We start from the raw sequence: 14,005 nt of genomic DNA, 5'->3' as shown, positions 1-14,005 counted from the left end.
AATTTGTAGTTAATTGTAGCTCACTAAACTGCATTTTAAATCACACAATGAAATAACATAAAAAAGAAAATACATGTTACTGCATATATACACTACAAAAAAGAAATATTGACTTCCCATATTTGGAAATTTCTATGTCTTCAGTCTGTGGCACACAAAATTCCTTAACAAAAACCAAAAACTTTGTAAAATTATGTCAACTAGAATATGCATACTGCCATCACCACATAAATTCACAAAAATAAGAGTAAAAAATATCCTCCGTAGTGCTGAACTGTCGGTGGCATTTCCTTGTATGAAACTTTTTTGCGACAAACCCATTCAAAACCATCTGAACAATCTTTACATTCGGCCATACGCATTTCCTTCGTACAAACAGGACACTTATAATGACTACTACGTAAACCTTCATTTACACACCAGTCAATTAATGCTTTTTCCCCGTCATTCCAAATTGTACAGAAACTTCACATTAATCTCATCACATTAAGCCATTTTATGGTGTACAACACAAAATAAGCAACATACTTCCTAAATAACACCTAACGCAGAAATAAGCCCTTACAAATATTCTCCCATCTGTCAAATTCACCGCAATCATGCAACCAATCATGTCATGATAGGGTTTCTATAACATTCAGCTACTCAGGTTACCATAAATGAAACAACAATTTGGCAATAAACCAAGGGCACCCTAAAATATAGACTAACTGTATTTTATACATTTATTTTACATCATATATTAAATATTTTAAAATTACAAATACAGCAGATTCGGATTAATTTAAATCTGTTAAGCAGTTCATATAATTCAGCTAATTAAGCAGTTCAATAATTATTATTCGTTGTACTACTTTACTGGTTCAAATTGATAACACTCATAAATGTAATTTTAAAAGAATGATTAAAATTGCTTACCTTTAAATCTGCATATTATACTTATATAAAGACCAATATTCTCTTTAATATATTATTGGAAAATTAATACAAACAGTTATAACAAATACCTCATGGAGACAAGCTTCTACTGTTTCAACAACATGTATTTGAATTCTGGATGAAAATTCCTCAGGGCTGAAATGCAAAGTGAATGAAATTACACAATTATACTGCAAATATACTGAAAACTTTGAAGTACAGAATAACGTAATTTTAGCCAATAGAGAATTTTAAAACTGTTTATACTTACTTTATATCATCAAGAACATTAGTGACCTTCAGTTTTTTTGCATCAATTTCATATTCATCTTCATTTGTTCTTTTTCCTTCAGAAATTTCTTTCAAAAAATCTTGAATTCTACAAAATAAATGGATCATAAAATATACAATAAGAGTAAAAATTCTCATAGTGGACGCTTCATTCAAATGTAAATTTTGCTAGTCCCTTAATGTAGGCATACGAATACTTTTTTATATCATAAGCTTACTTTCATTGTTCAAAATCATGGCTAATGTGCAGCGTTTCCCCCCCCCTTTTTCTGATATGAACAGACTGTCACATACGCATGAAGAAAACAACAGCACTCTATATTTCTATTTTTTAATGTATCATACAGCTCCTATTTGACATTTAAAATCTGTTAACATGATTTTTCTTTTGATATATCAATAATTTTTTCTGGCTAATGACAAATATTGATTGCTATGTAAACTCCCTAAAAAAAAAACTCACCGAAGTCACCAACTTGCACATTCATTGCTATGCAATCTCCTTTGTCTCTAAAGTAACCAATTTGCACCAGATAAATAGCTTTTGGCATTCTAAGCAGGAAATTCTTTTATGACTTTTTTATCTGCCTTTTTGTAGACTAATCAGATGATAGTAGAATGCAAAAGTTTTGCCCTTTTATTTCTCTAATCAGCCATCACAATATATAGTTTACTCATTATTATTATTTTTTTCAGCTTTTCGAATTTTGTTTTAGGACTGATTTCTGACAGATGCAATGCTTTAAATAGAATGAAAAAAAAAAAATCAGTCTAAGTTTTAACAACTACTTCACAGCACTGTGAGAACTGTTAATTCACAGAAATGGGAGATTAATTGGATGCATTGTAATAATAAACCTGTAATGATTAGCATAATACAAATTTACAATGCAATTTAACCACCAATACATATTTGGAGAAAAACATTTGAGAGAATGACAAAAATTAAGAAGTCTGCCTTATATTCACATACGCATAAAGATATTTTACAAATCTGAAAAGTTCAACTCAATGAAATATTACTACAGTCAAAAGTCGTTAATTCGGACACCCATAATCTGGAATGATCTATAAGCAGGACCTCAAAGCTAAAAACTTTCTGCGCATGCGCCACGTTGACACATGCGCAGAATACGTTTTCGCGTGCGCATTTAATATATAACGGACGGTATAAGCTAAAACTATCTAATTATCTATTTCAGTTAATGTTGATGATTGCGTTGTTCCTTAATCTTCGAATTGGATGTGGCTCATTATTTTTTGTAGACTGTAAGAGCAATTTTATAAAAGTAAACTTGAACTTTTGATTATGTCAAATAGAATTTCTGATGCTGGAGCTCCCAAAGGATCTACAAAACGAAAGTATGTTTTGATGTTCATCAAACAAAAAGTGGAATTGCTGTAAAAAATGGATAAAGACATGAAGAAGGTGACAGAGAGGTTAGTAAAAATGGTTGATCTTTGGATTATGGTAACTTGGTGATTTTTTGGCGACCAACTCTGCTACAGCAACCCTCTGTTTTTTTTTTCCGCCGCAATTTTGTCTTCACGAAGTAAAGACATGTTTCGTTTCTTTTTATTTACTGAACACTTTTTCCAACAATCTACTAGCCGAATTACACTTATGCTAGAAATTTTATGGAACAAAGCTGCTTAATCATGACAAATATTAACTGCAAAATTGGGAAAATGTGCAGAATCGCAAACTCCTTGCCGCGTTTTTCAAAATCGCACATACACAGTAACCATGTACACGTCGACTTATTTTTACTTAAAAAAACATCCCAGAATTGCATAAAAATGGCATTGCGCACACTCTTGACTTTATCCATCTAAACTGCTATTTTCTCATAAATTACAAAAATTTGCATGAAAATGCAGGAAAATTTTGTGAATCTTTAAACTCAGTAAAAACAACAAATATGAACATTTCCACATATAAAATAAATAAAATATCCAAAAAACTTTTACCTCTACATTATCTATTTTATTACAAACGTCACCAACTAATTCATACCGCAAACATTAGAAATGTTTACAAATACTTAGTGTCAAATATTTAAATTATTTCCATGCACGTTTACTTCCACTCTAAGGTATACCAAATTTTACAAACATATAATTCACAAAATAACTATCATTTAATTAAAATATAATTAAATTCAAAAACACTACTTAAAATATAAATAAGCACATACATTAAATTAATAAAAATTAGCTTACAATCCTAATTACTTTAAACTAAATCATTGCTAATAACAATTTTCCCAATAATACCAAATTACTTTACTTCCACCTTACATTTAGAACAATACATAAAAATAATATCCTCAAATAATTAAAAATACTAACTTACCTAATCTTCTTCAGAATCTTGCTTACATGGTGGATACACTTTTATTATGGATTCAATAAAATTATTGAACGATTTTTTCTGCGAATTTTTCCTCCACACTTCCTCCGCTAAATAAAAAGCAAAATTCTCTTTATCACAATGCCTCGGAATGGCGCTTTTTATAGCACTCCACGTGCTCTCTATTGTATTGGTATGTGCACCTGTTTCCGGATCTTTAAAATAATATTTGTGGTTCACAGCAAGATGTTTAAAACCTTCATCTTCCAAACATTCATACGATTTCCAGCAATCTGAAATAATTATAGTACCCGGTAGAATATATTCTTTTATAAAACTTAATAAACAATTTTTACTTCTATCTCGCACAACCTTAAAAAAACATTTATTACTACCCCTTTCAATCCCACCAAACACCTATTTTCCTTCCACTCTCCTACCTCTCTGATACTTCCGCTTCCCAAACTTACTCTCATCAATTTTCACAATAACATTCATACCACCAACCATACCCATATCATTTTCGCAAAATTCCACGCACACTTCCCTACAAAAAGAATTCCAATCAGCTGCAGTCCTACTGCTAATTTCTAAATCCGAAATCCAATAGTCAACTGGCAATCTATTCACCCAATAATAAGAAATCAATAAAATCTCACCCATACTCAAACGACTTTCAGCAAACCACGTACCCTTCCTTATACTCCGTTTCACAAAATGTCCATTTTCCCCAGATTTCTTTCACCGCCATTCAAACTAATCAGTAATATCCTTCCTTTCACACAATCTCATTTCATTCCCACATTTTGGACATTTATACTTATCCGCAATTAAACCTACACTCATGCACCATTCAACCAATTCTTTCGAATTATCACACAAACGCATTAAAAATCTAGAATTCACTTTAGACAGCGCCATACAATCCCAAAATTATTCAACCCTACTTCACACAACACACAATGAAGCTTAATACAAAATAATATACAGCCACAGATATTTTTCCAAATTCCCCCCTTTTCCGATTAAAGAACCGTAATTCATCCATTAATATCACATGACATATCCCATGATCTCTCATTTTACTCACACAAAATAATGCGTAATCGGAACTGAGTACTGCTCACATTATTACCAAAGTCCCAGGTAGTAACCTTTATCGCCTCCAAAATGTCGCCAAACTACCAGTTACCATATTCTAAAGATCAGCCCTTTTTTCTCATAAATTCGAAAAATTTCACGAAAATGCATGAAAATTTTGTGAATCTTTAAATTCGGTAAAACATATATGAAATTACCTGATCGCGAAAAAGTATATACCCTTTCCAAGGATGAACATTTGCACGTATAAAATATCCAAAAACTTTTCCCTCTAAATTATCTATTATAAACCTCACCTACCAATTTCTAACGCAAACATTAAAAATGGTTCCAAATACTTAAATTCTTTCCATGCACATTTACTTCTACTCAAACGTATTCCAAAATACTATAAACATATATAACTCTCAAAATCACGATTACTAAATTAAAATATAATTAAATCGCCAAATTTAGTCGCGGGTTGCGTTTCCTAGGGTGTAAGTAAAAATACTCCTCTGGGAATAGGATGTCCCAAAAGAGTAACCTGAGCAATGGCAGTATTGGCGAGAAATAAAGGCTAGTTCAGCATTCTTGTTCCAATTTAACGGTGAGGATAATTTCTGAACATAAGAATGAGATTTCTTTTTATTGATATATCCTACTAACAATTTTATTAAAGGAGAAAGAATGTGTGCTGCTTTAGGTATAAAACATCTGTAAAAGTTAAACATACCTAAAAAATCGCCAAGCTGAATAAGGGTGATAGGTTGAGGGAAATCTAAAATTAATTTTGTTAAGACTTTGTCAGGAAGAGGTTCAATTTCGTTTTCACTAAAGTGAAGAGTTGCTCTATTTATGGGTAGTATCGCGGACTCAAGGAGCGATCGTATCACTATCACCACAGTCACATTTGCTTTGCGGAACCTTTACGTCTCCTAGAAGTTATTTGTCAGTGGTACCCTTTCGGACGTGACAAGCGCACACTCCTCCTCCACCCATCCACCTGAGGAAAAACTGACTAACCCTTTACATTATTGTCTTACACTTGTTCGAAAATTAAGTACCAAACAACCAGATGTCTAGCACCATTCCAGTAATCAAGTGTTGTAGACTGATATTTTGACTGCATTTCGGTCCATTTACAGCTGGTCAAGAGAATTAACATAATTTGAATGGGGAAAAGAAATGACTGACAGAACAGTAGTCAAATGAAACAATCACGTGTGGGAAGTTTTTATTCATACCGTCATGGACAGTGCTTCCTTTAACATCAGAGTGTCTAACAAAAATCGACGAACGCTTTTTTTATATAGCGTAAAAACGAAACTAGTTGAATATTGATTGTTTACTAAATATAGAAACGTCAATTCCTTGAGAATTCCGCTGCAACAAATGACGCAGCTTTGGAGGGATCTCCACCAACTTTCACAGTTCAATGGTAACAAACTTTCGCGGTCAGCGGTAAGCATCAAGATTGTTGTCATTTTGTAACACGAAATTTATAACATTTCTTTCTTCTTTCTCTCCATTGGAAACCGCGAATAAGTGAAATCATGGATAATCATCCAAAGGGTCTTTTATTAGAGAAATTTTTGTTTCGTAATTTTAAATTAATTTATCAATTTAGAGAGACCATAAAAAATTAATTTAAAGAATAACATTTTAGTTTTTTTTCATTATTATACTTTTACAGCCAATAAGATTGTTTTGCTGGGTCCATGTGACAGATTTATTGAAAATTTCCTGTCCTGTAAGGTTTTGTAATTCTTTAGAGTTCTTTAAAATTACTTATTATCAAAGCAAATGTTGATTGGTCTTTAGGCAAGACTATAAGTCTTTGAATGGTTCTGTTCTAGTCATGGAGTGATATTGTAACCTCTTCCGCCAATCCTAGAAGGAAAAAGTTAAAAAAAGAAAAAGTTTAAATGGCGACCGATTACATGACATGTGAATTAACCTATATTATTATTACGCTCTACACCTGTACTCTTACATATTTCATGTTGCAATAAAATAATGTTAAAATTTGAAACTGCGTGTTGCGAAAATTTTGTGTGAGTAAAGATAATTTTTTCAATTTATTATTTCGAAAATGCAATACTTGATATGCTATTTACAATGTTGACGTATGGAAATGAGTAGATTAACGTTTATAAAACAATATTATGTGTTAGTGATTATTTTTTTTGTTTGAGAGTTGTATTCTTTAGCGTATGTAATTATTAATACACGTGTTTCGATATTAGTTATATCATTTTTCAGATGTCGACAAATTTGCAAGAATATTTCATCTCAGATTATACTTAAAGATTAGCATTGTTTTCGAGTTTTTAGTTTTTATGTGACTTTGTTCGATCATAATTATGCTATATGAATATTGTTTATATTTTATCGTATCTACATATGCTTCTGTCGCGGATGGCTAGGATCATATTAACAGCTATACCAGTTTATGGCATGTTATGGTATGGAAATTAGCGATGTGTAAAGTGCCGTCATGGGTGTTTTGTTTCGTTTTTAATATTGCGTTTTATTTAACTATTTAATTAAGTTTTTCTTTTAGTTAGGTTCTCTGCGGTTGAAAACCCTGATTAATAATGGAGTAATCATAAGCAAGATCTTTATGTATTATTTTAGTATAAATTTGTATAAATTTCAGTAGTTCAGATTTCAATTCTTTTGTGACTTTCCATAGAAAAGTCTTTGAAACAGTTAGTAAAGGTAATTTAAAATATCTAGTGTAGTTAATTATCTATATTTATTTCATGTAAGATTATGCATTATGTAATTTGGATCCATTTATCATTTCTATCATGAAAATAGGCAAGAGAAACTTTGACCATAAAGCATTTCATTCCACTGGTTAAGTATATTGTTGAACATTTTGTAAATTGTAATTTTTTATAACAAAATCCGTTTTTGATATCTTATTATTGTACATAAATGCTAAAATTTATTTTTAATGTTTTTTGTATATGCTTCCAAGCTTATGGAATGGTCTTTTCTATTTAAATCTGCAGTTATCAACAATATAAGCATTAGCTGATTCTCTGGTAATTGCTATTTTGATTCAGTTTTCATGGGAAAACATTATTCAGAAATCAAATTTTGGTTTTGTTGCTGTTATATGTTATTTAATTAAAAAAGATTAGAATTATAACTGGTTTGATTCCAAGTAATATTTTATTTGTTTGTAAAGCAGAATAGTTTAAAAGTCCTAGGTAGTTTTATATATATATATATATAATAGGATTATATGGTATTTCTGACAGCAGTATGTTTTTGTCATTTAAATATTACTTAAAACTCATTGCACTTTTCTATTACACAAATAATTTTAATAGTTTGAAATGAGAATTGGAGTCGGGTATTAATTTTTCCATCTTTATCTACAAGTTTACTTTTTTATTTTTAAGAAATTATTCTAGCACCTGCTTTATTCTAATATATCATATATGATTTTTCATTGACTTTTTATCAGGGCTGTGGAGTTGATAGGGAAAATGACCGACTCCCTCTGATATTTATATATGTAAACATATACACATGGGTTACAGCTTATTTTTTTAATATAAAAGAAGTAATAGATGGTACAGAGAAAAATGATGGCATATAAAATTATTTATATTAATTAGCATTTATTATGAAATGGAAAAACTGGCATTAGTTATTTCTAAGAAACAGTATAAACTTCAGAGCTGAAAAAAGTCTTTCCACACTAACTTGAGTAGGAGAAAGAGCTGTTACTGTACAACTTCTTTTAACTTTTCAGGATAGATTTTTATAAGTTCTAAAAGAGGTGTCTTGCAAGTGCAGTCATATTTCTCTATTTCTTCAAAGGCCATGTAGAAATCGTGTTTGTACTTTTTCATTTTTATATCTAAAGGCTCTTGGTTCTTTATTTTCATTCGCTTTGCCTTAGCCTTTTCAATATTATCCAAAAATATTTCTCAAAATCTAATTCATCACTGGAAGAGGATGATAGAGACTCAGTTGCAATGTCTGCAGTTTGACTTCCTGATTCGAATTCTCCAATTGTTCTGAGAATAATTTTATTCTTAATGAAAGTTCATAGATGACTTTCTTTGCCTTTTTAATTTGTTCGTCATGCAAGAAAATTCAGTGTTTTGGATCTACATATATTGAACCCAGCACGATATTATTGTCTAGCAAACTAGCTTTTATTTTCTTCATAGAAGAAATGATCCCTTCTGTAATAAACCGTCCATTTCAGAAAGAACAAACATTCCATTCTTCCATTCTCGCCTCCTGTCAATTCTTCAGATTGTAACTTGTCTGTGGCTATATACGGTGTAAAAAGAAGAGTTTCCATTCTGCAAGATCATTCCACAGTCTTTCTGAGTTGATCTTTACATTATGGTAACTTGGCGTTTTTTTGGCGACCAACTCTCCTACAGCAACCCTCTATTTTTTTTTTCCCACGCCATTTTGTCTTCACGAAGTAGACATGTTTCTTTTCTTTTTATCTACTGAACACTTCTTCCAACAATCTACTAGCCGAATTACACTTATGCTAGAAATTTTATCTAACAAAACTGCTTAATCATGACAAATATTCACTCCAAAATTGGGAAAAAGTGCCAATACCATACTCCTTACGCGTTTTTCAAAATAACACATACACATAAACCATGTACACGCCGACTTATTTTTACTTAAAAAAACATCCCAGAATTACACAAAAATGGCATTGCGCACACTCTTCACTATATCCATGTACACTGCTTTTTTCTCATAAATTAGAAAAATTTCATGAAAATACATGACAATTTTCTGAATCTTTAAACCCGGTAAAAAGAACATATATGAAATTACCTGATCGCGAAAAAGTATACACCCTTTCCAAATATGAACATTTCCACATATAAAATAAATAAAATATCCAAAAACTTTTACCTCTAAATCATCTATTATATTATAAACGTCACCAACGAAATTCACAGATAATAAGCATGTAGATGTAAAATTAACCGGTTAAACATGATATACAAAAATAAAGCTTTATTTTTCATAATATATTTCACAATACAAATAACCTTCAAAAATAATCTAATTTTCTTCAGTAGCATTGTTAACAAAACTAGAACTTTGTACATTTTATTATTTTTCAAGACTAATTTGAACTGTATTCCTTACACCAGCAGTGGCTTGCTAATTTTGATGACCATGGGGATGCATCAAACTACTCTGTCATCTTAGATAATCAATATTTTTTATTTCAATTTAATCAGCTATTTATGTCACTCCTGCCATCCTCAGAAAGGTTATTGTTAGAAAAGCATTAACAATATAGTATCTTGTTAAAATTTTACGCCATAAAAATTGGAGCCGTGAACCGGCATCTATCGACGAAAACTTCTTTAATTATAACGAAAATATCTCTATCCATTCGTTGTTAAAAAATTCAGAAAAATAACGCGGAAAATCAGAAAAAATAATAATAAATAAGAGAAGAAGAATATAAATCTCCAAATGCGAACAACGACAGTGATAATTAAACAAAATGAACGCAAGAGGAATGGTTGCAACCTTCAAACAAGTGAATATGATGAATCCGATAGGTTACCAGGTTTGAACTATTATCGCCAAAGTTGGCGATGTTTACATTTACCCGGTTCTCTGTGGAAGTGCTCTTTTTTTTTTTTTTTGTAAATTTTGATACCCTTAAGATCATAATTGTTCTTTATTTCATAAATTACGGTTTCATATTTTTTATTTTATAATTTCTGCATGCCATCTTACGAGATTTAAACTGATGATCTATAATCCGGATTAACGACTTTTGACTGCATAATCTTAAAATTACAAAAGATGCATAATATATACAAAATGCAATAAACATGGAATTTCTACATTTGATTATTTTTTCAACAGTTAAATAGGTGGTAAAATCCTAGTATACGGTGCAGCCTTGGTGCGATTTTGAATATTATCGCCAACACCAAATATTACCAAAAGAACGTTTCTATGTATATATGGTGATAGTATACTATACACTATATTCTATCACTATATACATAGTATATACTATGTATAACTATATATATTCTTTGAATACCCGTTTACTATTCGTGGTATATGTCCCGTTTTTACTGCTCATCATAAACCCGTTTACTACTCGTCGTATATGTCCCGTTTTTACTGCTCATCATAAAAGTCGCCAAAAGTAGCCAAATCCCGTGTGCACCGGATACTAGGATTAAACCTTCAAAGTTTTTATCCGATACAGCACATATAATAGTTGTATTTTGACATTTCCTGGGGTTGATAAATAATCTACCAAATTCACACATTGAATAAGGCTCTGAATACATATATAGCTTTAAAATAACCAATTTTTACAGCGACAATTCCAATATAAAAACTTCCCAACTGATTAAATCCTGAAAATAGCCGCATTCCGTTATACCTTTTTTCTGCACAACGCCCCAAGGGTTCGGTACAACGAACGCATAATTAATCCTAGTATAAAAATAAAACAAATTAGATTGATACCTTTAAAATGTCCAAATTCAATCAATACATCATCAGAAACTCTTGTGATCAGTTAGTACCATGTGCAGCACCGCTCCTATCTTGTACATGAGAAAATAAGCAATTCATCGATAAGAAAAGTATAACCTATACTTACGCTTGAGGATCCTTTTCTTTTATTATTTCAGTTTCATTACTTCGACGAACTTTTTTTGCTGGTTTAGCTTCGAAAACGCTAAACAGATCATCGATGCTAGCCATAATAGTAAATAAATTTTGAGCTCTACTGCTACTTCTACGTTCATTTCATGTTGCCACTGAAATGTTGCTCTTTGTTGCCAGAGATATTTTCCTTCGAGATGATCAATAAAGAAAAATATTTTCAACATCCATAGTTTTTCTGCCTTTGTTTAAGAAGCGTTTTGAGGTAACTTTGTAATTAATGACTTTAAACCATATTTTTGAAAGCGTGTTAGACATGTAACATTGAAAGAAATCGCTTTCTCCAAAAATTAATAACTGCTTTCGTTTATCACACCTTTGGGCAAAACGACTTAAATAAGAGCAAAATGTTAATAACAGTATATTTGGGACACGTTATTAACCGGACCTCTTCTCGCTCCTCCTACTAAATGGCACCCTCTCATTGGTTATAATGAATGTCAATCACGCATGACGTTCAGATGAAGAGTTTTTGTCTCCGGGTTACTAGAAGAAGAACTTTATGTTTGTCATAGTAATGAAGAGCAACTGAAATGTCGCCAATTTGTCGTGATTTTGGGATCTTCGCGCATTTTCTTTGTTCTTACTGAAATTTTTTGTTCGTTGTTGTTCGTATGCAGACAGAAATTTTCCATAAGCTAATCACTAATTTTAATGCTTTAACGTATTAAACGCTATTTTATAAGGAGAAGCATTTACAGTATACTCTGAAATATTTTTTAATCACTTAATACTATAACAATAATTCGTATCACTGAAATAATTTTTCAGTATTTCCTGAATTCAGTTTTTATCAGGATCATCAAAAGTCTTTCGATATGAAGCATGGTTTATTAATCTTTGAACAAATGTAGTTTCAAAATATTAGTCCTAATTTTATTTTCTAACATCTCATAGTTAGATCTTTTATAATTTTGAATTTACGTTATCTTTTCTCAAATAAAATTCGTAAATTGTGAATGATCAGAATAGCTATTACTCTACACCGATTTCAGAAGGTTTTTATAACACAAAACAAGTATAATAATAAATTTTTAATAATTTTAATTTATCTTAATTTAATCTGATCTGTTTTTATATTGTAACAGATATGCAACAACAAAATATCCTTGATTCAACTTACTTATGTAAACTTGTTATTGTGATATATAAATTATACTTTATAATTGAGATTTTCATCAAATTTCTATGCACCTCATACAATTAGTTAATAATAAGTAAATGGTGTATCATGTTGTATATGGTTAAACCTTGTAAAAAATTAAGAAATCATATTGCATGGTTTCAAATTATAAATAAACTGTTTAAATATCCTTTAATTAGCAAATTAAAATGGTTTGGATAAATTTATGTTACTTTTGTTTTGGATAAGTAATTATTGTTTCTTTTAGAATTTTCTGTTCAATAGCTCATTTTAATAACTAAACATATGTTTGATTTGGATCCCATCAGTGGCCAAGCAGTAAAGTTACTGAATACTAATAGTTTGACCTGAGTTGGATTCCAATCGAAAGGGTTGGCTACATGAGCATTTTTGCAAATTTCCAATGTGTAACTTGGATACCAACCAGTTTCCTCTATAAAGTCCTCTACAAAAGTACTCCTCCCTTTTGACAAATAGCACTCACATGCTTTGCTGAAGAATTTTCTGTTGAATAGCTAGCTATGTTATTTATAAAGCAAACTGAGCTATGTTTGATTTGAGATTAATTAAAAAATGAAAGGCAACTAAAAGCTAATTATCATTGATTTTAATTTTTCCCTTCAAACAGCCAAATACATGTGGCGTTCCGACAGATACTTCAACTTCTATTCATGAGATGGCGCCACGTGTAAAATCCAGTTCTTAATCGGAGCAGCAAAGCGACATCTTTACTCGCTCAGACTTCTCGTCGGACAAGGCAAGGTTCTTTAATATACTAGGTACGCGACAAGGTACGCGACGCTAGCACGAACTGTGTTCCGAGCTCTGTGTTGATCTCTGCAATGTACTTTAAATTGTAATTTAGTATTTAATATATTCTTTTGTTATAGGAGATTGTCTACTCTTATTGCCTTTAGTTATATCATGCATTAAGCACACACGACCACCAAATACAACTGATAAGTTAATATAGTATAGAAACTAATACATAATGGTCATACTGGATATTTTCTGGGCACTTGATATAAGAAATACAAAAATAAACTGTTGATTGACTCCATAAAAATAAACAGATTTAAAGATTTTATTCCAGTTATTGAAAAATTAGTATATATATTGATTAAATCTGTGCAAATTAAAGATTAAAACTTTAACATGCAACTGATTTAATAGCAGAGTAGGTAACACTGATTTCTTGAATTTATGGGTTCCTCTGCTAGGCGAAAAATGCTGACATCCTTAGCTATTTATAATTCATTCTAAGGAAGCATTAGATCTCTGTATAGTTAATTTTCTTTTTAAAAAATGTACATTAAGATGGTAAATAATGATTTAATGTTTGTACTGGGTTACTAGAACTTGTATTTTAAGGTTATTTTAGTAATGAAGATCAACTCAAATATTACCAGTTTGTCCTAATAGTTTGTCTTTGTAGATGTATTCTGTTCCTTTCAAAATGTTTGTTGATCATTTACTTGTAAGATAGTTATAAAGTATTT

At 30.8% G+C, this 14,005-nt stretch overlaps 1 protein-coding gene across 1 annotated transcript in view; it reads right to left on the bottom strand.

Moving 5' to 3' along the window:
* The window catches only part of Mtr4 (exosome RNA helicase Mtr4), a 75,650-nt gene extending 64,205 nt beyond the window's left edge, over nucleotides 1-11,445 (bottom strand). The window contains exons 1-3 of the mRNA XM_085825901.1: nucleotides 11,298-11,445; nucleotides 1,190-1,297; nucleotides 1,008-1,074 (exon numbers count right to left, since the gene is read on the bottom strand). Coding sequence (XP_085682027.1) covers nucleotides 1,008-1,074; nucleotides 1,190-1,297; nucleotides 11,298-11,401 — 279 coding nt within the window. The 5' untranslated portion in view covers nucleotides 11,402-11,445. The remainder of the gene's footprint in view (nucleotides 1-1,007; nucleotides 1,075-1,189; nucleotides 1,298-11,297) is intronic.
* Between the last annotated feature and the right edge of the window lie 2,560 nt (nucleotides 11,446-14,005).

This window comes from Stegodyphus dumicola, chromosome 10 (genome assembly GCF_044657685.1).
Source record: "Stegodyphus dumicola isolate Sdum_Otavi_A_Nest chromosome 10, ASM4465768v1".
In the NCBI taxonomy this organism is placed as follows: Eukaryota; Metazoa; Arthropoda; class Arachnida; order Araneae; family Eresidae; genus Stegodyphus; species Stegodyphus dumicola.
The sequence above is the reverse complement of the archived record's forward strand: the minus strand, read 5'-3'. Positions and strand labels throughout refer to the sequence as shown.